At 28.6% G+C, this 24,425-nt stretch overlaps 3 protein-coding genes across 3 annotated transcripts; 2 read left to right on the forward strand and 1 right to left on the reverse strand.

The window, feature by feature from the left end:
• Window positions 1-3,446: 3,446 nt before the first annotated feature.
• LOC114187090 (taxadiene 5-alpha-hydroxylase-like) lies at window positions 3,447-6,464 on the forward strand. The gene is made up of 4 exons (XM_028075219.2): window positions 3,447-3,982; window positions 5,071-5,639; window positions 5,745-5,935; window positions 6,062-6,464. Exons 1-4 carry the CDS (start codon window positions 3,603-3,605, stop codon window positions 6,371-6,373), a joined length of 1,452 nt encoding a protein of 483 aa, XP_027931020.2. The 5' UTR covers window positions 3,447-3,602; the 3' UTR covers window positions 6,374-6,464.
• A 1,146-nt stretch (window positions 6,465-7,610) lies between these two features.
• On the reverse strand, window positions 7,611-9,207 carry LOC114186939 (uncharacterized). The gene is made up of 3 exons (XM_085674273.1): window positions 8,535-9,207; window positions 8,284-8,387; window positions 7,611-7,920 (listed from the first exon to the last, which is right to left on the reverse strand). Exons 1-3 carry the CDS (start codon window positions 9,171-9,173, stop codon window positions 7,677-7,679), a joined length of 987 nt encoding a protein of 328 aa, XP_085530399.1. The 5' UTR covers window positions 9,174-9,207; the 3' UTR covers window positions 7,611-7,676.
• A 9,098-nt stretch (window positions 9,208-18,305) lies between these two features.
• Window positions 18,306-20,403, forward strand: LOC114187236 (isoleucine N-monooxygenase 2-like). The gene is made up of 2 exons (XM_028075429.2): window positions 18,306-19,370; window positions 19,577-20,403. The coding sequence occupies exons 1-2, from the start codon at window positions 18,387-18,389 to the stop codon at window positions 20,204-20,206; spliced, it is 1,614 nt and encodes a 537-aa protein (XP_027931230.2). The 5' UTR covers window positions 18,306-18,386; the 3' UTR covers window positions 20,207-20,403.
• Window positions 20,404-24,425: the final 4,022 nt, after the last annotated feature.

Genomic DNA, 24,425 nt, shown 5'->3' on the forward strand with positions numbered 1-24,425 from the left:
AGTGTAGGGAAATTGAATAACTTAATAAAGCATGCTCTCAAAAAGTTGTTTGGTCCTAAATTCGAATCACTCTAAGATTAATGGAAGCTAGCTTCAATTATGATCATGAATCATCATGCTGCCCGTTAAAATTAATTGAAGCTAAGTTCGGATAATGATGATGCTGCTCTTTTACTCGTTCGCTTTTGCATTCCAAATTGAGAAAATCTTTCATTGCATCATGTTAATTCAAGACAAAATACCACTCACTAAAACATAAATAATAAATTTTCACTTTCTTGTCGTGAAAAAACATTCATAAATTATGTATTAAATTGGTCTTCCCGTCTTTTTTTCTTAATTTAGTTTTAATTTTTTTTAAAATAATTTAGTTTGGTACATATTGCTAATTTTTGACAAATAACATTAAATTTAAAAAAAACACAAATTAATACGTGACACTGATTTTAACATTATCTGTGATTATGAAAAATCGAACAGCAATAACTAAATCTAATCATTTTTAAAAATTAAAACAACCAGAACCAAATTGAAAAAATAATTAAAAAACTAATTTAACACTTATCAACAAAAGTAACGACCAAAAGGTAATTTAATCTAAATTTTTTCTCTTGGAAACGACTTTAATTACTTAACTATCTAACGGGGTAAAAACATTTAATACACAATGATTGGTTCGGGATTTAATTCACATCCAATTTATTATTACAAATACTTCCATAGATGTTTTAGGGGAATGGTAACGAGTGCCGCAAAATTATCTTATATATAAATAAAAGTTAGTTTAAACACAAATTAATTTTAAGTAATCGATATTTCATTCTTTGTTTTATTTAGAAGTGTTTAGGAAAACAATGATTCAATGTTTTTTTAGTACGTGTACCGTAGAATTAGTTTGTAAGATTATTTTAAGTGATTAATAGTAAAAAAAATGTTTAAAATGTTATTTTCTTTATATTTTTAAGATAATAAATATCATTTTACTAAAGGCTTCCTATTTTTTTATTACTTTAAATCAGTGGTAAAAGAAACAAGAGTTTTTGTTTCGACAATATTTGTCCCATAACTGTTGTAATGTTTCTTTGTCAATCATTAAGGATCCATTCTATGTAACGTAATAAAATGAAAAATATTTTACCTGCTATAAGTTAAAGTTTTAACTAACTTTAACAACTAATGAAGACACTTTCTTTCTAGGTTAATTCTACCATATGTTTGAAGTTTGAGCATGATGAATACTTAATATCTTTTAATAATGCATTAAAGGGACCCATTTAATTTCCGTAAATCAGGCCAGTTATCGTGAACATTTAGGATTGTGTGGATTAATTAATAACTGACTTAATACAATTTTATTACAATATTGACTTATAAATACACTTCATGCATGGAGATAAAAAGTCTTTATTATGTGGCTGTAAAATGTTTACATCTAATGTGGATGTAATGTAAAACGTTTTTATATCACCTTGGGCAGAGTTTTGTCCTACATGTAACTACAGGTTTTTTTTATTTTTTTATTTCAGAGTCTCTTTAAATCTAAATTTGTAAAAATGGGTCTTTGATTTTTTTTTGTTATAATATAGGAACAAGTCGTCTGATTTTTTTTTGTTATAATATAGGAACAAGTCGTCAAGATACAGATGACACTACAGGTCAGTTTCTATTTTTTTTTCTTAAAAAGCAAAGTCGTCACGTGACGATTTCACTTCTCAATTTTTTTTTACAATTTTAATTTTCTTTTATCGAAAGCACGACTTCAATATTTTCGCTTCTTACTAAAAACTTTTTTATTTGATTTAACATCAAATTAAATCACATTAATACATGACTTGTTGGACTAATTTGATCTCTAATTTATTTTCTTTTCTAGAGTCCCACACTCAACCATCAAAAGCATCCTAAAAATTTGAATAGAAAAAAAAGTAACCATATGTATATGCTATTTTGACTTTAAAGAGAGAATTATATAAAAAAAAATGACAACTTAAAAAAAATTGAAAAGTGAAGTCGTCGTGTGTCCTGATGATTTCACTTTTTACATGAACGGGAACCGTCCTGCATGAGGACGACTTTGTTTTTTTTTTAAAAAAAAATAGAAACCGATAGGATACAAGATGATTTTATATGTAATGTCGTCTTGTATCCTGACGACTTGTCCCTATATTACAAAAAAAAAAGTCAGAGATCCATTTTTATAAATTTGGATTCAAAGAGATCCTAAAATACAAAAAACTATAACTATACAATTAAGGTATTGATTAATAAGATAATGAACATAATTTTGGAAGGAAGTTTATTTGAATAATGTACTTTGGTGACGACATCAATAAAACTATATGAGAAAATGTGAGTAAAGAAGTTCAATGTTTTAATATGATTATTTGTTACCTTTAATCATATTAAATTGCTAGTTGATACTAGTGGTGGATATAATGTAAGATATATAGATTCAAGTTGTTGAGATCTTATTTTTTGTTGGTAAAGTATTCTTCTCACTTTTCTTAAAGCTTTTAATTTAGTTTTTCTAATTCAATTTGTTTCCTTAATTGTCTATCAAAATTTCTAATTTATTTAAAACCTAAGTTGAGTCAATAATTAGACTTCATAACCTAACTAACCACGCTAATTATTTTGGTGTTATTAACTGTGTGTTTTGCTTCCGCTTTTGAAGTAATTGGATTCATGTTTTAGATGTTAAAATAGAAAATGAAGGTATTCAAAGTAGTTTTAGATTGAATGTGGGTTATGTATATTTCTCAATTTATTTATCATAGATATTTTTTGGGTTAAATATATTTTTGATCCCTTCACTTTTAGTCAAAATTGAAATTAGTCAATCTTCGACACTTTAGATCAATTTAGTTTATCATCTTTAATAAATAGGTGAATTTAGTCCTTTTAAACAAATTTTGATAAGTTTATTTGACGTTTTAAATGCGTTTCTAGTAAATATTGACGTCTATCATGAAATGCGTTTAAAATGTCAAATAAATTAAAAAAAATTTGGTTAAAAAAACTAAATAAACACATTTCCAAAGTTGAGGGACTAAATTAATCTAAAATTTCAAGGATGGACTATTTTCAATTTCTACCGAAAGTTAAGGGATAAAAACATATTTAACCCATATTTTTTATATAATGTCATGTATTTTTATCATAAATTTGATGTACCCCATGTTTTCTTGTTTTTTTTTTTAATAAAATCTTATTATGGCCGTCATGCGATGAGCTTTAATTTATGTTAAAGGTGGGGATTTTACGCTATTTCTTTAACACAAATATACCTTTTCTTTTTTAAAGTAAAAGAAACATTTTATAATGTTAAGATGAGTTCAGTTAATTAAAGAACAAAGTACTAAACATCTTGATCTCATCAATTTGATTATTCAATTGATTAAATTATTGAGTAGATTAGTCGTACCAAATTAAAAAATGAAAAAAGAAACTCTGTTTTCAATGTTTCTTCATCCCTGAATGTCTAAGAAGGGCATGAATGATTTCTGTAATCTGAGTCTTTCTGTCATCTGATGCACATATAGCTATTTCTGTGTTTGTTTCATTTGCCAAACAAAGCTCAACATTCGATAAGGCTAAAGTCAATGGTTATGGGGATATCCTTCTTTGTCCTATTTTCATCCACTTTGAGTCTAGCTTTTCTACTCTCAAAATGGTTCTCAAAAGGTCAAACAAAAAATGTTCCAAAAGGGTCTCTGGGGTACCCTATCATCGGAGAGACCCTTAGTTTTCTTAAAGCACAGAGACAAGACAAGGGTGGTTCTGATTGGTTGGAAGAACGGATATCTAAGTATGGTCCTGTCTTCAAAACCTCCCTAATGGGGTCCCCCACAGTGTTTGCAATTGGACAAGCAGGAAACAAATTTATCCTTGCTTCACCAGATGATGTTCTTTCTGCTAAGAAACCCCTCACCATAAAAAAGATATTTGGAAGACAAAGCTTGGTTGAACTCACAGGACACAGGTACATAATCTTCAACTCTATGAAGGATAACTCATTAGTACTGAGATAGATACAAATACTCTTATGAAGGAATTTACTGGTGGTCCTTGTTTCAGTTTTTGATAGAAAACATTTTCAAAAAGTTGAGGTCAAACAGTTTATTTGTGTTTGGCATGATATTTTAAGAGGGGGTTTAAAGGAAATGGTTTTATTTGAATGGTAAAGGAAAATCACTTTAGAACTGTAAATGTCTATTTGCAGGTCTCAACCAAAATCAGTCCATGTCTAAGAAAAAGATTTAGAAATTTTCACTCCTCATATATTATTTCCGCTCACCACAAAATTTATTTTGAAAATCCTAAAAAGAAATTGCCAAAATGAATTAAATTTCTTCATGGATATATCAAAACCTATCGTAGCAAGATTGGTTGTTTGTTGGATATACTGTTCCATTCGTTATCAGACAACTCATTCATATCAGTTTTACGTTTATATGTATATATCTTGATATGAGGGAACGTGAGAGCGTATGTCGAAAATCTCATATCGATTAGTATTGAAAATAAAGGGTATTACTGGGGAGATACAATACCAATGAGACCTGAGCTCAATCACATAAGGAATCGACACCACTCTTAACCCAAAACCTTAAGGCTAGGAGTTTATGGGTGTCTTTATTCTTATATAATGCTGTACTCGTCTGAACTGGTTTTAACCATCGGTTATGATACTATGTTGAAAATAAAGAAAATAGGAATTGAGATTAATCTCCCTTATGTATAAATCACACATAGAATAATCTATTTATAATAGAGAGAAGTACAATTAAAAAGAGTAACTGAAAATAAATAGAGTAAATAGAAGATATTATTTGATATTGTGATTAACAATATCTTAATAATATCAAATAATATCTAAACAATTAGAAATAAAATCAATTTAAAATATATAAATGAGTGGAAACTTCACGTTAAAAAAACTAGTGTTCTGAGGTTAAATTAGGTTTACTCCACTTCTTAACGAGATAATCAAATACTTTGATTTCCAACATGGTTTTCAGATGTGATCAAACAACCTTTATTTTGGGCTGTGTTAATGTTTTGATGCAGATACAAGTTGGTGAAGGGGGAAATGCTGAAGTTCTTGAAACCTGAATGCCTTCAGAACTATGTAAAAAAGATGGATGAATTGGTGAATGCTACATTAGTGAGAGAAGTGACAGAGAAAGAAACAATGGGAGTTGTGGTCTTCATGAAGAAACTGTCTTATGATTTATCATGCAATATATTGTTTGACATTAAGGATGAGCAGAGCAGAGAGGCTTTGTTTGTGGATTTCACTTTAGCATTTAAAGCAATTCATTCTCTTCCCATCAATTTCCCTGGCACCACATTTTGGAGAGGCCAAAAAGCCAGGGCAAGAATTGTTGACAGAATGATTCCTATTATGAACAAAAGAAGGGGGGAAGTGTCTAAAGGAGTTGTGAGCTCTACCAATGACATGCTTTCTGGCTTGCTTGCACTAAGGGATGAACATCATCAACCTCTGGCACATGATTTAATCACAGACAATTTTATATTTTTACTTGTTGCTAGTCATGACACATCTGCCACTCTTATGAGCTTGATGATATGGAAGTTATCTAGAGATCCAGAAGTTTACAAAAGAGTTCTAGAAGGTACCACTTTTTTACACTGAAGAGAATTAGGATGTGTTTGATTTCTATTTATAGAAACAGTTTTTGAAACAAAAAAGTAAGAAGGAAATGAATGTTTTTATGCAGAACAAATGGAAATTATAAAGCATAGGGAAGGAACAGAAGAGAGGCTAACATGGGAAGAGATTCAAAAGATGAAATATACATGGAGAGTGGCTCAGGAACTGATGAGGATGATCCCTCCCTTGTTTGGAAGCTTTAGGAAAGCACTTAAAGATACTAGCTTTCAAGGATATGACATACCCAAAGGGTGGCAGGTAACATTTCCATGCTCAAAACTTCATAAATCATTATTTTTCTCTCTCACATGTGTATCCTCTTATGCTTGAGACAGTGACACCTTTTTTGGACAAACTTTAATGTTAATTTGGTTGTTTGGTCAGGTGTATTGGGCAGCATATGGAACCCATATGAACGATGATGTATTTGAGAATCCACGGAAGTTTGAACCATCTCGATTTGAGAATCCGACAAAGCCAATTCCACCATATTCTTACCTTCCATTTGGTGCAGGGATTCATTACTGCATAGGGAACGAGTTTGCAAGGATTGAGACCTTGACAACTATTCACAACTTTGTGAAACTGTTTGAATGGTCTCAAGTAAACCCAGAAGAACCAATTACCCGTCAACCAATGCCATATCCATCAATGGGTCTCCCAATTAAGATCAAACCCAGATCTAATATGTCTTGATCCTCTTCTTATAAACTCCATTGGTATCTTATCATCGCTGTAAATTATGATTGTTATCACTCTGATCAATGTTAATATTCTCTCTTCTAAATTGTTGATATGTTTTTTTGTTGTTGAAGATTCTATATTATAACTACAACAGTATACATATGAAGAGCAAACATGGACAGATGGTATTTTGACATTCAAAATGTTTTGCTCTTATTTGATAGGGAAATTATCTTTTGACATACAAAATTTTGACAAAGTTAACAAAGTTTCTAAAAGTAGAATTAAAGTTGATTAATTTTTTATTTTTTAATTAAAATAAAATAATAAAATAATAGTTTTTTACCTAAATAGGAAAGTTTGTCAAAACTTTGTTAAAAATACTTTGTTAACATATCATAACTCTATTTGATATTATCATTGATACTTTTCACTTTTTTTTTTTATAAATATAAAAATTTACTTTTTTATCACAATTTTATTCCTACATAAATCTTAAATCAAACAAAATTTTTCCAAATAATATTAAAATAATATTATTTATTTTTTATTTTAAGTTACTTTTGGAGTTAGTTTTAACTTGTAATGCTAAAATAATACTTATGAAGAAATAAAAAACTTTTTTATTAAGATGGGTGACGGTACATATTTTCTCCCCTAATTTCTAATACAATTTGGAGATATTTTTTAATAAAAACATTTTATTTTCTTTTAACACTATTAGATTTTATATATATATATATATTTTATGATTTTTGACAACTTTTTTATAATAATTTATAAGCTTTTCTTTTTGTAATTTTCAGTAAATTTTATATTTCATGAAAATATAAAAAAATTCTACATATACCACTGTAATTCGAATGTAACTACACAATCAAAGACAGACAAATCAAAAGTAAAAACCATGTGGGAGAAAGAACTAGCCAGCAAAATATTGATCGAAGAAGTCACTATATATATATAGCCGGCATTAGCAGTATATAAACATTTTCTCATTCATCAATTTGATCCATGCAATTTGAACAACTTGTATTCGTCGTTTAGGATAACTAGGAAGTTAGCAGAGAATGAGGTGGTGGCAGACAAGATAGTTGGCGATTATTTTGATGCCAGACATTGGCAGTTGTTGCATGCTGATACCAGTAACAACAAGAAAAGACACAATGATATATAATATATAGAGCTTTCAATTCAAATAGAATCAACAAATAGAATGAAACAATAGTATAAAAACAAACTGAGAAAGAAGACATTATCATGAGGCAGTATATTAATTATAACATATGGTAGAATATTAATATTTGTTGTTGTTTCAAAGAGGGAGATTGTAATGAGCTGAGAAAGGAGAATGAGTTGCAGACATGACAAAGGAGGCTTCAGTGCTGGCAATGGAAAGAGGAGACCTTCTAGGTCTTGAAGAGGCCATGCTATGGTGACCATACCCTCTATCACCACTCCTCCTTGGTCCTTTCTCAGCCCACATAACCTCAGCATGCTTCAATGTGCTTGGATACCTCCAACTGCAACACCCTCCCATCCCTGCTCTTTCTATGTACCTGTGTCACCAATCATCATATATATGTATCCCACAAAATACTTTATCATGTTACAAAATATAAAAAAGGCGTAGTGGCTAACATTTTACTGTATTCATGTTAGAAGTGAGTTTTAAACCTAATTCAAAACAACAAAAATCGGCATGGAAGGTGAGATTTGCAACCACACATATATACTTTAAATTAAGTTGAAGTGTTTGCACAATATAAAGACTCTAAGTACTCTAATATGTTAAAGAATGAGATTTAAACCTAACTTAAAAGGTGAAGATTACACCCACTTATATATTATGAATTAGTCTTATTTTTAGTCGATATGTACTTTCAACTGTTGAAAATATGTTTGATTTAGAATATCATTACCTTTGGCTGAATCTCAATCCAAGACACTCAATGCACTTTCTTCCTTCTGTCATTTCTCCCATGCCTATTTCCACACACTGCCTGCAATAAACCCTACCACATACCTGCATATATACCCCAGAATAATTATTTCAAAAACCTTACACTGTAATCTACATATTAGACAAACTGCTGTAAATATGAAAAGAAAAAGGCAGAAAAATGTGTGAAATCTTAAAACACAATCAATATATATCAGTGCAAAGACATACCAGGCATCTAGTTCTGAAAAGATAAACGTAGTTACTGCAAATGGTGCAGATAGTAGAGTGAGGAATCCCTGGCCTCCTTCGTCGACCAGATCCACCTTTTCCAGAAGCAAAACTCTCACCACTCTTGATGCCATCATAGCTCATGCTATACTCACTGGGTCGGCTAATTTGAGCCCTTGCAGCACTACCACTTGCATGGTTAAAATGACCCCACGATGAGTCACCACCTCCGTGGCCAAAACCATGAAGCTGATAGTGATGATTGTTGCGGTTGAGTCCCTCCAAGCCCTTTCTGAAGTCAAGGCTAGGCACAGTGGAAAGAGAAGGTGAAGGTGATGGTCCCTTTGTGGGGTTATTGTTAGGTTCAGAAACATGTTGAGTTGCGGGCATTGTAGTGTCTGTGTGGTGTGATGAAATGACATTGGCAAGGTCTTGAAAGGTGAGGTTAACAGACTCATCAGGGATTCCTTGGTACAGTTCTTCAAGTCCTGGTTTTGGCTTTGCCATGTGATCATTGGCCATTGGTACGAGAGAGTGATGAAGTGATGATTGAGGTATGTATGAAGTTGTGTGAGAGAAATATTTAAGAGAATGGGATGAGAAGATAAAAGCTGTAGCAGGCTTGTTAATTACGTCCATTCAAAATAATGACAATCATATGTAGCCAAACTTGTGTTAGGCCGGTCGAAAATAAGGTTACATGTGTAAAAACATCTCTACATACTTCTAAAATACAAAAATAAAAAGGAAAAAAAGGAATTTAGTGTAATTTATAAGTATTTACATATGAATTTTAAAAAATTTATATAATTTTTTTATATATAAATTTTCAAATATAGAGAGGTGGTAATTTCAAGGTTGGGATTAAATAACAAAGGTGGGTGTCAATAGCGATTATCGTGTTGGTCGTTATGAAGTAGCCCGGTTTGTTTTTGGGCCCCCCAAAGTTATATTCTAAAATCTCCCAACCAATAATTATTTTTGATGAAGACATGGCTTGTTAGCACGAGGGAACTTGTTATCTTAACTTTCTTAGGGACCAATAACAAAATTTACTTATTTATAATAATTAAAAATATATTTACCGAAATTTGACACAATGAAAATATGCTTTTGCTATTTATTTTGAATTCATACTTCTAATAACACAACAACAACCAGATTCCAATGTTAATTCTGAAAAAAAAAAAATTATACAGTAAAAGCTTGCTTCCATGATGATAGATATTTCATAAAAAAAAGGGAAAAGGGTGGGAGGGTTTAAATAATCAATTGGATGCAGTGACAATGGCAAATTTTATTTTTGGTCTTAAAACCCACATATGTTGGACTACACCTATTCTCTGGCACGTTATTAATGGTCCATTAGTTTTGGAATTTCTTTTTACACTCACGTATTTTACTTCTGCAATTCACAACTCACAAATATGAAAATCTCTACTTTGTCCTTAAAATAATTTTTAGATTGTAAAGTTTGAAAATATATTTTTTTTTTTCGCAAAAAATCATTGAGTTACAAATCCCTAAACTATTTGTTGATTTTTAGATTTTGTAATCTTGAATTGTACTGCCAAAATACAAAATTCGTAATTTTCTTAGAATACTTTTATTTTTCTTGAGTATATTCATAATATAACATAAAAACAATGACAATAACAAAAGGAGGACAACGAGGACAACGGGGACGACAATTTGATCTTTTATGAGTGCTAAAAGAAATGATTTTTTTTTCCTTTTTTTTTCACTTTTCTTTTCATATTTTCTTATTTTTGAAAAAGGAAAAAACTCAACTCCTTTTACTTTTCAACAATCCCTTGTTGTCAACCACTCTCTGTTTTCTCTCTTCTGATTAATCCTTCCCATTTCTAGAGAAATTAATATATAATATGGATGAACATTTTATATATAATCATGTCATGACTAATGAAAATGTAATATGTGACAATTTCATATCATATAACGAAAATTTTAAATTATTATTTGTTATTATGGTGATATGGCCCACACATTATTAGCGTTTCCTAATCAATGCTAAACTTATTTAATCACACAAATTTGTGTAACTAGAACGACGTTATTATATTATAATTTGTGTTCGTTGGCCGATACATCTAAATTAGCCTTCATAATTTTATCGTATTTAGCTTTCCAATACTGAACCAACAATAATTAAAAATTTGTGTTGGTTTTGAATTGTTAATATCGGATTTTGGTCGACACTATTTGCTTAAATTCTTGTAGCGTATCTTTTCTATTTTTTGCAACCGTAAAACTGAAATTCCTAACTATTAAATTATTATTTTCCTGGCAGTTCTTTTATTTAAATTTCAATAACTTATTTTTGTTTAAAAATAATTGTGTGATAAATTAGTACCTACTATATTTTTCTAGAGGTGATAAATTGTGTGTAATGAGTTATTGCTTAAATGACAGAAACCATTTCAAGCATACACAATTAAAAGTTATGAAGTCTCAATCTAAGTAAATTTTGTGTTTATCTAAATAATAGATAAGAAGAAAAATAGTGATGATCCTTTAGCCACTTTTTGTGTGTGCGGTGTATCTTTGAATTCTATGTGAAATCTATGAAATATGTTTTTTCCTGTGTACTTCTTCCCTTAATTTAATGTACACTTTCTGTTGTTGTGTATCTATCCTAATTCAGTGATGAACCCTCAAATTTTTAATTAAAAAGTCGAAGCCGATATGAGTTTTAATATTGCAAAAAATGTGCTCAATTACTTTTCGTCTTAACTTGCTTAGTAGGAATTTAAATTATTGTATTTGGTAGTGATCAATTAACTTTTGAATGCTTTACACAGTCTCAACAAGTTGTAGGTTTTTTCTTAATTTTTTAACACCTCTGCCTACTTTGATATGATGACTATGACTATGGAAAGACTTAAGTTTGTTTTACTAGGAAAAATATTAATAATATACAACACGTTCTACAATAATATATTTTTATGATCATCTTTTTTTTTTCTGTATATAGTTTATTATATACCTTATAAGAGAGGTAAAACTACAATAGCATAATGTTAAATGTACTATTCCATTGCTTAATGCAAAGAGAGACGTAAAATATTCAATAACTTTTGAATTTCTTAAAATAAAATACCACAAAGACTAATGATAAGAAACAAACATATATATAATTCATATAATGCATTTCCATGCCAACTATTTATCAAATCATAACTTAAATACTATAAAAAAAATCTCATTTTTTAGATGTTAATTATATGCAATAAATATTCAAAATATGTACATTACACTAATTTATTATGAAATTCATAGGTTGAAAACTAATTTGTAATTACATAAATTTTGCAAAGAGTTGATTAAATGCATGAATGTGTTTCTAAGAATTAACTCGTGATATGATTGTTATGAATACTTTATGATTTTTTTTTATGATTATGTCATACTTTCTGGTTTCAACAACATCGACATAGCATTGTTCATGCATGCGTAGAATTTGCACGAGCAAATCGTTTGGTTATGACTAATTTTATATTATAATCTTAATTTAATTACAATTCATTATATAAGATGCATTTATAATTTTTTTTATATTTTCACTTTAATTAAGTTATAATTTATTATGCATGAGAAGTTTTGTAATTTTAAAGTAATTATATTTATATTTTTTTTTAATTTTTTATACTAGTTGTTAGTGTATAGAAATTAAGTTATATGAAATTATGCACTTTTTTTTATAAGTAATTAGTATTTTAGTATGATAAATGTTTATTTTATATAATTATTTTAACTATATAAATAATGTTTTAAATTAACTGTAAATAATTTGAATTATCATATAATCTTTTAAGGCTTAGTTGCATTTTCTCTTTTACTATTTATATATTTATTTATTCAATTTAATCCAACTTGAATTAAGTCTATCTATTATACCCAAGCAAAGTAATGCTTATAAAATTAACTATAATAATTTTAAGAGATAAGAGACTTAAATTGTTACATTTTTAAAATTTGAGAGACTTAATTTAATCTTAAGAGAATTGTATTATTGAAGAAAAAAATAGAAATTATATATATATAAATAAAAAGGATAAATCAAAAGATGATTGGAAATTGAAAATAGAAACAAAAATAACATAACTGATTTTAAAGTGTTAGAAGTGATAAATAAAACGATACATGACAGAAACAAAAAAGCTACAGAGCTAGCTCAACTACTGATTTTTATGTTCTATATTTTTTTTTTCAAATAATTATGAAAATTTCTCTCAACTATTTTTTTCATAATTTTACTCATGTATGGTTGTGAAAATGGTTAAAGAGAGATTTTCAAGATTTATAATATTTTTCTTTTGATTTAGTTGTTTAGATTATGAAGACTCTTTTTTAATCCTCTATTTTAATTATTATAAAGTGATTGTTATTATTACAATTATCTCGATGATTTAGACGATAAGAAATCATAATAAATTTTAGTATTCAATTACTTTTATTTATATTATTTTTTAAGTTAAAGAGTTGGTGTATATAATTGAAAATAAATCTAAAAAGCATATCAATAATATCGTCTCTAATTTTTTGGTGTTGAAAGTTTTTCAATATTCAAACTAGAGAGGGTAGAGATTTCATTTATAGACGTATATGACAAGTTTCCTCTACTAATTAACTTAAGGTGAATAGTGATAGTGTAATTAGAGATTGTCTTAGCTTTATTACATATATGCTAGTATTTTTAGAGGAAGACAAGTGAATATTGAGTAGTTTTTTAGCTTTTTCACTACAAAAAATATCTAAATAATGACTAGTAATTGGTATCCAAATTAGTCACTACAGTGACTAATTATTTTTATTACTAAAATTGATCATTATGTAGAGATTTTCTTGTAATGTTTTAGCAGTGCAAAAACTTCTATTTATGTCAAGTTTATGAGAGTCATTAACAAATTAGAACATGCATGGATGAAGGACTTTCAGAGAATTTGGTTGGAGAGTGATTTTACTTTACTTTGAGATGGTTTCTTAGATGAATGAGTGGTTTCTTGGATGAACAAGTGGTTTCTTAGGGTCTTAGAATGAGATGACATCGTTACTTGCATTTTGTTAAACATTTCAGTTCAAAAATTCTCACATTTTTCTGTGAGAAAAATCATTGTAATGATAAGTTAGTCAATTTGACTTTTATGATCATAGAACAAAAGTTGTTTAATGTTTTATTTTTAAGTATTTATTAGATTTTTTTTTCATAAAGGTATAATATGCTTATGTTTTGTGAAATATATTTTTTTATCATGGTTTTGGTATGGTTTTCCATGCTTTTGTATTTATTTATTTTAATAAAATTTAATGTAAAGACATATATGATTGATGAATTTTGAAATTTAAATATTAAAATTTATAGTGATATCTATCGTGAGTTTATTTTAGAACCAATTTAGAAAAGAACTATTACTTAGGTTGTAGGAGAAATTTTACTATAAAAATATAATTCGTGAAGATTGTACACATCAATCATCTTCTTGAGAATCTACATCAAGCAATATTAGTTGTTTGACATTCAATATCAAGAGAAAAATAAGGTATGTACGTTGTTTCCAACTTGGTTCAAAAGTTCTGTCGGTTTTTTAAAAATGTAACTTTATCCGGTACTAATTTATTATTCATTTTTAAATTAAAATAATTTAACTTTTGAAATTTATTTAATTTAACGTCAACTAAACCAATGTTAAATATAATATATTTTTAATATTAATTTAATTTGCTTTGATTTGATCACTTACAGTCATTTAAGAGAATAAAATTTCTTATTATGTCTCCATCCTCAAGAAATAAAATATAAATAAAAAATAAAAGGAATTTGTAATGGATGGAAGAAATGAGTGTAGATGAAAGAGATGGATGTGAATGACAAAGATAATGAGATGAGAAGATAATTGTGTATGTGAGAGATGAGAAGAAAAATACGATAAAGGAGATGTGTATATATGAAGGAAATGAATGCAAATAAAAGAAATGAGTAGAAATACTTTGATGAGTGTGACTGAAAGAACGAATTTGAAAAAAATTATATTAAAAGTGAAAGAGAAACAATTTGGTAAGAAAATTTGTTATATCTTTAAATCTTAAATCTAAGCCTTAAAAGTAATCTATGATTTTTATTTATTGTTTAAAATCATAGATATCCATAACATATAAATTGAATTCGAAATATAAATAATAAAAATAAATAATATTAATATCACAATAACTTTATTTATTTTTAATATTTATTTTGGTTAGATAATAACATAAATATTTTTACTTGATAAAAAAATTAAAAAATAATTAGTATAATTATATATTTGGTTAAGTAGACTCCATTAACATCAAACATTAAAAGAACTTTATTAGTGTATACTATGACACTAAAAAAATATTTATTTATTTAAAATAGTTAAATTTGTTATGAATTAATGGTCATTCATTAAGTTGATATTTGTATTGACATGATTGGTACTCATATGACTTACATTATTCTTTATGTTAATATTTGTATTAATTAGTTTAGTTTCTATCCTTATCATAATGTATATATAAATATAACTCTTCATATCAGTGATAAGACATACACAAAAAAGTTGTTTTTCATTCTCTCATTTTATGTTCTTCATTCTTTTATTCTCTTTAATATTAGCTTTATTTTATAACAAAAATTAATTTTATGTATTTGAATTTCTTTTAAAAAATAATCTTTTATATTGTGTTAGAGTTAGCTTATGGATAGTATTACGATTTAGACCACTCTTCTTCTAATTTCAACCTTCTTATTTAATTTAATTGTATTGGGAGTGATAACATTAAATACTTGTGTTCTTAATTCCGATTAGAATGATTGAAATGAATGTCAGTAATTGATGTACCGGTTTATAGTTAAAAATTTAAAAATAAATGTGATTAATGTGAGTAATTTAATTTGCTTTTCAACTAATTTTGTGTATGACAGTGTTAATCCATAAAAATTCTAACATTTGTAGAAGAGTTTGTGGATACTACCTATCAATTATTGAAAGTTGGTTAACCATCAATATCAATTAACTGTAGAAAAATATTTATTATTGTAGCAGTTTGATTCATGAAAAAGGGAGGATTCTGGACAGATAAATGGTCTGTAGTGCATCAATATGAGATTTAATATTTCTTAATGAAGTACCACTGCACATGAATGACATGTTCTTGAACATATATATATATATATTTCAGTGCTTGTTCATGGAAACTATATGGGTTATGACAGTGAACGTGAAAAACATCTTGAAATAAAATATTTGTTGTGACTAAAGTGAAGGGTGTTTATTCATGCATCTCACCATAGAAGCTTATATCCATATTCTATCCTTCAATTAAATTATACTAAAAATTCTCATTAACTAATCTTCACTTCTTTCATCACCATTTTCCTTCTCATTCTTCTATCACCATTAAAGTTACAGAAGGTGTCTTTCTCTTTCTCTTTCTTCTATCACCATTCTCCTTCTTTCATTACCCTGCATGTATCCTGCACCCCTCCTCTTCTTCCACTTTTTTTCATATTCATTTTCCTGAAAAAGAAAATATAAACGGTCTTTTCTTTAATGAATTTAACTTCGATTTTAGTTAAGAAAATAATAAAAAGAGTTATAGAAGAACAAACCAAGGATAAGAAGAAGAAAACCCAAGCCATGTATTTATAAAATTTGTTTGGTGAGATACCTCTCAAAATTACCTCCAAAATACCTGTTTCCATTTTTTTTTTTAAATGATTGTTCTAGAAGGTATTTTTGAATCTAGAAATACATTTCGAAATACCTAATTCAAAAATACTTCCAAAACATTTATTTTGGATTTTTTTTATTTCAGATTAACTATTCTGAAATATATTTTCAGATGACTTAGAAATACTTTTCGAAATGCCCTATCCAAGAAATATAAAAAGTAAGAAGATATAGAACTTTTTATTATAATTTTAATAAGTGGTAGTTTGAAAATTACAACTTGATTAGGATGCAGAAAAAAAAAATAAAGAAAGAAAGACCCTAAAGTGAAACCTTTGAAGAATGAAAGATAATTTGGCTTACAACAATTATCCACTTTGTATATGCCTCTCTCTCTCTCTCTCTCTCTCTCTCTATATATATATATATATATATATATATATATATATATATATATATATATATATATATATATATATATATTATATGTACCTCCTTAACCACTACACCATTTGACATTTTTTAATTTTTTAATAATGTTATTAGATTAAATGTTTTTTTTTTAACGTAAGCTATATTTATATTAATCCAAAATTAAGTCATTTGTAATAAACAAAATGGTACCAATCTACCCCTTGACATAGTATTACAAAAACAGTTAAGAATGATATATGAAATGTAAAATCCATCTAACAGTTAAATTTAAATGATATACCAACTTAATTTAGGTCAAATTTATAAAATGCTAAAAACAACAAAATTATATATATATATATATATATATATATATATATATATATATATATATTCAATAATTTTATATTAGGTATTATTTTCATAATATACAAATTTTCTTAAAAAGAAAAAGAAAACAAAAATAAAACATGGATGACCATACCAAATACATGATAAAAATAAATCACTCACATAAATAAAAAATACTTATAATGAAAGAATTAAGAAATATGCATTGATGAAAAAAAGCAAACCGTGCAACACCAATAGAATATTAATCAAATTCTTTAACATATTAAACACACTCACAATCAACAAAAGGTCTTTAAAACTTACTATAGCTTTAAACATTATCACAATCAACAAAAGGTCTTTAAAACTTACTACAACTTTAAAAAAATTATGTTTTGAAATATTTAATATTATTTTCTTTGCTCACTCCGACCGAACTTTCTTATATCGAGTCATTTAGAATCTTTTCTCCTATCAAACATATTAACTCATTTAAAAATTATATATATATATATATATATATAATATAATATAATATAATATAATAATATAATATAATATGTCATTTACATATAATTTTATTAAACTTATATGAAGGTTAAGTAATGGACCAAGTAAAGGCATTTGTTTTATTAATGATTATATCATGTTTCTGCACCTGTATAAAAGAGGTCTTCCATGAAAATATTTAGCACTAATTATGTTTGTTAAGAGTACAACGTAAAAGTGGAAGACTTTAATTTATGTTAAACAAAATAACGTAAAACATTTGAATCCAAAAACATTACTCACTCTTAAAATATATCACTAACGTGAGAACTTGTATCAAAATTTTTTCAATCGTTGATAATATATCTAACCTTGTCAAAAAAACATGTGTTATATGAAGTAAACATAAATTATAAAATAATATACATTAATTACGGGAACTAACTAAAATTAAAAACTTTAGCGTGTAAAGGGTGTGCATGAATCACAAAACGCATAATACTGTTGTATAAAAAAATTTATACATTGGTAATTAAATTGGGCATGTAAATACTAATAATAATATTAATCAAACTACACTATAAAAAGTTGACGTCCATAAAAATTAAAAAATAAAACCCAATATGAAACACATTTTTATTCACGTCACCGTGCAAATCCTAAAAAGTTTAACCAAGCACGTGTTTTCTGTGTGAAGGCTTTCCACGCGCTATCTCGTACCAATAGAGTTGAACCTCGTAATGTGCCTCTTCCATATACTTCGCATGCAGCTTTAACCATGCTATAAATACGCATCAAGTTTTGGTTATGAATCATCCACTTTCTCTCAAAGTACTTCACCATAGCCAACATAACTCCAAAGAACTTCAACTTTCTTACTTTTTCAGTTACAGAGCTTTTCCAAATGGGTCAAACCCCATTTCTTCTGTTGTCAAGTCTTCAAAGCTTTTGGCCTTCTTTGGTTGTGATAATCACCTGTTTCACCATTATGATCAAAACTCTGAGGCATAACTTCATTCACAGTTATGCCAAGAAACAAAAGCCAAACCTGCCCCCTGGACCCAAACCATGGCCTATAGTAGGCAACCTTCCTGAAATGCTTGCAAGCAAACCTGCATACAAGTGGATACATAATCTCATGAAACAAATGAACACTGAAATTGCATGTATCCGCTTAGGAAATGCCTATGTCATCCCAGTCACATGTCCCACCATTGCTACTGAGTTTCTGAGAAAACAAGATGCAACTTTTGCATCAAGATCACACAGCATGTCCAGTGATCTCATTACTAGTGGATATTCAACAACAATTTTTGTGCCCTTTGGTGAGCAGTGGAAAAAAATGAAGAAAATCATAACCCACGATTTGCTTTCTCCACACAAGCACCTATGGCTTCACGGCAAAAGAACTGAAGAGGCCGACAACCTTATGTTTTACGTCTACAACAAGTGCAAAATGGTGGATGGTGGTGTTTCTGGCCTTGTCAATGTTAGGACTGCTGCAAGGCATTATTGTGGCAATCTTATCAGAAAAATTACTTTTAATGCAAGGTATTTTGGGGATGGTAGAGAGGATGGAGGGCCCGGTTTTGAGGAAGTAGAGCATGTTGATTCCATCTTTGATTTGCTCAACTACATCTATTCCTTTTCCGTTTCTGATTATATGCCATGCTTGGCGAGACTTGATTTGGATGGTCATCAGAAGAAAATGAAGGGAGCTTTGAGGAAGATTAAGAAGTATCATGACCCCATTGTTCAACACAGAATCAAACAATGGAATGATGGATTAAAGGTTGATGCAGAGGATTGGCTTGATGTTCTCATCTCTCTCAAAGATGCCAACAATAATCCATTGTTAACATTGGAAGAGATCAGTGCACAAATCATAGTACGTAATATATTCCACTTCTCTCTTTGTTTGTTTTTGGTACTTACATTTGCACACTTAAAGGCAAACCATATTCCCGTAAGGGAGAGGAGTTTACGGACATACATTTATATACACTAGTTTCTGATTTGACTCCATATCATGCATGTTGAAAAGATGAAATTTGATATCAATATTCAGACTCTAAGTCAAACTGTTTTTTGTAGGAATTGATGCTTGCAACAGTGGACAATCCGTCGAATGCATTTGAATGGGCACTTGCTGAGATGATTAACCAACCTGAGTTGCTCCGTCGAGCTGTCGAAGAATTGGACAGTGTGGTAGGAAAAGACAGGCTGGTCCAAGAATCAGACATACCTAAGCTCAACTATGTCAAGGCCTGTGCGAAAGAAGTTTTTCGTCTTCATCCCATTGCACCTTTTATTCCTCCGCATGTCTCTATGAGTGACACAGTGGTGGGAAATTACTTCATCCCTAAGGGTAGCCATGTAGTGCTAAGCAGACAAGAACTTGGAAGAAACCCAAAAGTGTGGAATGAACCCTACAAGTTCAAACCTGAACGCCACCTGAAGAGTGATACAGATGATGTGTCTTTGACCGAACCAAATCTGAAGTTCATATCATTTAGTACAGGAAGACGAGGTTGTCCCGGAGTGATGCTAGGAACGACAATGACAGTGATGCTATTTGCTAGATTGCTCCATGGCTTCACTTGGACTGCTCCACCCCATGTTTCATCAATCAATCTTTCTGAGTCAGACGACGATATTCTTCTTGCAGAACCACTTATGGCAATTGCTCAGCCAAGATTACCAGCAAAGCTATACCAACTCTAAATTAAACCAAAATTTAATTTACCTAGGCGTTTATACTTTAACATGAAAAATAAATGTTGTCGTAATACGATAAGAATGTGTTTGATTAATTATGTAAATGTCTGTCACTGTCATATAACAGGACTCAACATGATACTGTTATACAATAAGAACGCGTTTGAATTTTTCTAATTACTGTTGTCATACACAATAATAAATGGAAAATTATATTTTCACACTCAATTTTTCTTTTACTTCCATTTGCTTCTTCCTTTTATTAATAAAACATTATACTTAATAAATAAAAATAAATACAAATAAAATTTTGAAATAAATAATAGTATTTATGAGTATCAAATGGAAGTATATTAAAAAACAGTGTGAAAGGATCAAGGTCCTTGATAAATGTTGGTACTTGTTAAAATAACCTTATATTTTTACGCCTCCATTCTTTTATATGTATCGTTATAATAAAGTTTATTTGGAGAAACTACACAATGTAATATATTTTTTTTAATTTTAATAAATATTTATATTTTTTCATTTTTAAATCATAATAAATATGTATACAAATTAATTCAAAATTAGGCGAATAATAAATATACAAAAAATTATATTATTTTCAATTTTGAAAATAATGGAAAACAAATATCTTTGGTGCCATATGCTTGAAAAATGAAAAGGAAGATATAGTAGGTTATTTTATCTGATGTCATATAAACAATATACAGCTTATTTAAATATTCGTAATTAATATTTAATTAAAAATTAACATATTAGCTAATTTATAATTTATTTTAAAAAATTAAAACTGCAACGGTGACACATTTGGACTTTCAAACCATATACTGTTGGAATTTTACTGTTATTATTGAAGGTGATATAAAGTCCATGTAAAATTTCTATTCATTTATGACAATTTATTATCAGAATTATTTTCGTTAAATTTTTGTAATGATCAAGGCTATAGATAGCAACTAAACCTGTCTCCGTAGAACATGTTCCCGTTTTGACGGAAATTCTCGTATAGGTATATAGGTATGAGTATGGAGAATCTTGACTTTTTCAATTGGGTATGGGGATGGGGATGGGATGTACATATCCCACCATAATACTTGTCCCTACTATATCTTTGTCCTTGTTTAAACTATTAAAATATTCACAATTAATTAGTAACCATATATATATATATATATATATATATATATATATATACACTTTCTATTTTTTGTTTCTTCTAATTATTTGGTTTGTCATGAAACTCATTCACATCTCCTCTATATTTTTTTTTTATCTTATCATAACCTTTATGTAATTATGTTAAAATGATGTATATCAATTAAATTTATTTTTTTTATGTCTCACATTTAAATATTTCTATTATTTATTGTATATTTTCCTTTCACATGAGAATGTTTAATATTTTCAATTTAAGTGTTTAATTGCATAAAACTAACACAAAAAAGGTCTTCAACGTCACCTCTTTAACGTCTGCTCAAAAGAACACCAACGTAAAAAATGTCCGGTGGCAGTTTTGTAAATAACTAGAAAAATTTAACGTTTGCCCATCAGCGCCCCAACATCATCTCCAAAAGGACGTCGACCGATCAGCTCCCCGACGTCAAATTACGTCGGCCCTAGAGATCCCCGACGTTAAATTACGTTGGCCTAGCACAACACAGACGTTAATTTTTTCCTAAAACCAGCGCGAACCCCTCTCCTCCCCTCTGTTACGTTGCGCGTTCTTCTCCTCCGTGTCGGCGACAGCGAGAGCCACCATTACTAGTTAGTTTCTTCGTTTTCCACCACTGAAAGTTGTTGGATTTTGATTTAGGAGTTTTGAACCGAATATTTTTCGTTTTCGTCCCCATTTTGCAGTGTTTTTCTTCCTCTCCATGGTGTGTGAAACGGAATATTGGCCTTGCACATTCTCCCCTCCGTGTTGGCGACGATGCCATTACAAGTACGTTTTTTCATTTTCCACCACTGAAAGTTGTTGGATTTTGCTTTGTGGATTGGTTTTGAGTTTTGAGCCCAATATTTATCATTTTCGTTCCCATTTGGTAGTGTTTTTCTTTCCCATATTTGGCCAGCCAGTAGCACGTTCGGCCCCTAAGACCACTCTCCTCCAAATTCGATTTTAGTTTTGCAACAAGAGGTTAGCTTTACTTATCCTTCTTTTTGCATTTTGTTAGTGTGTTCATATTGTATGTATGTAATTGAATTTTTTTTTTATCATTGTAGTTTAACATTTTGAATATTTTTTAATTAGTTTTTTGGCTCTACTTTTTTATTTTGAATTTTTGTATTAATATTTACATAATTTTGAAAGAAATTTATGTTTATTGTTAGATTTCTTTTATTTAAAATATTTTCAATTTTATTTGATTTTTTAATACTATGGTTGCATTGTTGTTTTATATATGAAGATTTATTATAATTTTAATTAAATACTGAGCGAACCTTAGTTCCCGTTTAAGATTTAGTACAAATGATTAAATTTTTAATCGTTTGTATTAAATCTTGAATTGTCCGATCGGACAGTTTGGAAGAATTATTTTTCATAATTTGTTATAACGCATACATTGAGGTTTATGCATAAATTTCACAAAATTTTGATTGAGGCTAATTTGTGTTGTTCTTTGGATGCATACTTGATTGTGATCATGATTAATCACTTTCATTTTGTGTACCTCAGAGACCAATGCGAAATGATGTCGAAATTTTGTGAAATTTATTATGTTTGACTTATTTGTATATGTGTTAGCATATCTATTGGAGAGATGAAGTTGATACCACATGAATTAGAACTCCTTTTAAAAACTTTATTGTACAAGAATTTCATGTTGAAACTTTTAGTTTGTTGTTATTTATATTAGTTTAGAATATATGTTGAAACTTAAGTTCTATTATATATAACTGTAACTCCAGAATTGTGCTGAAAGTATTATGAAATTGTTCTGGGAATTTTCTGATTTTCAGGTGCATAGATGTTGTAAAAACAGTCAAATTTAAAAAAAAAATGGAGCAGTTTGACGTCTGGTGTGCCCTGACAGACGTTATTTAACGTCTGACCATACCAGGGCCGACGTTATTTAACGTCTGACAGGCTTTGACAGACGTTAAATTGCTCAGGTTTTTTCCTCATTTCAGCACAAAAATTGACGTCTGTTGTTACTGGCCCCGACGTTGGATTACGTCGGACTCTTAAAGGACCGACGTCAAGTGACGTCTGCTATTTTTCCGACGTTATTTTGACATCACCCAGTACGACGTCGGTGTTTGGGCAGACGTCAAAGGTCGAAATGTCGGACGTTAAAAGGCTTTTTTGTGTTAGTGAACCTTTCATTTACAAGGTACTATAATTTTTTTTTACTTATTATTATTAATGTTTGTTTCATTTAAAGAACTATTTTGTTCCGCTAAAATAATTTTTGTTATTTCTCAACCATTAAGTATATATATGTTGATATTTGAAAAGTTTTCTTAGATATTTAAGGTATTTGTCATCTTTCATACCCTTAATTATACATTTATTTTTCTTTGTGTGATTTCTTTCAATAGTCTCTCAAATTGTTTCTAAGACACACATTTGTTAATTTTTTTATTATTTTTATTTGTTATTTATTTTCATTATGTATAATACAATTTCGATATATTTTATCTAATTATTTTTTATTTTCTAACTCATTATCAATTATATTGTAATTTTTTCATTATAATTGTATGTCATGGATATTTTTTTATCACCATCCAACATATGTTGGAGTTTAAAAGATACAAGATATATGCTAATTATTTGTTCTTTGTGTCATTTTGATCAAATGATGTATTATAACTTTTATTAGTGTATAAAAAAGAGATTCATTAAAATTTAAAAAATTGAAGTAAACAAACATTTAAAATATATTTCAATTTGAATAGTTGTTTTTCTATTATATTTTTTTAAAAAATATTTTTAAATTTTATCAACTATGTTTCATTAATGTTTGCAAATTTAATAAATGTTTTGGTTCTATTGAAATTTTATTTGGTATTCTAATCTAAAATATAAACAATTATAATTTATTTCGAAGTATTTGAAATCGAAGAAACAATCATCCTCCTAATATTGAATATTTGATAATATTATATTTCCTTTGATGTATTTTTTTTTATAAAAATTAATTAAAATTAATATTGAAGTAATAAGAAAATGGGTACGGGAATTGGGATGGGACAAAAGTTTGATACCCGTTAA

This window comes from Vigna unguiculata, chromosome 6 (assembly GCF_037176805.1).
Source record: "Vigna unguiculata cultivar grain cowpea cultivar isolate G323 ecotype 2 chromosome 6, ASM3717680v1, whole genome shotgun sequence".
In the NCBI taxonomy this organism is placed as follows: Eukaryota; Viridiplantae; Streptophyta; class Magnoliopsida; order Fabales; family Fabaceae; genus Vigna; species Vigna unguiculata.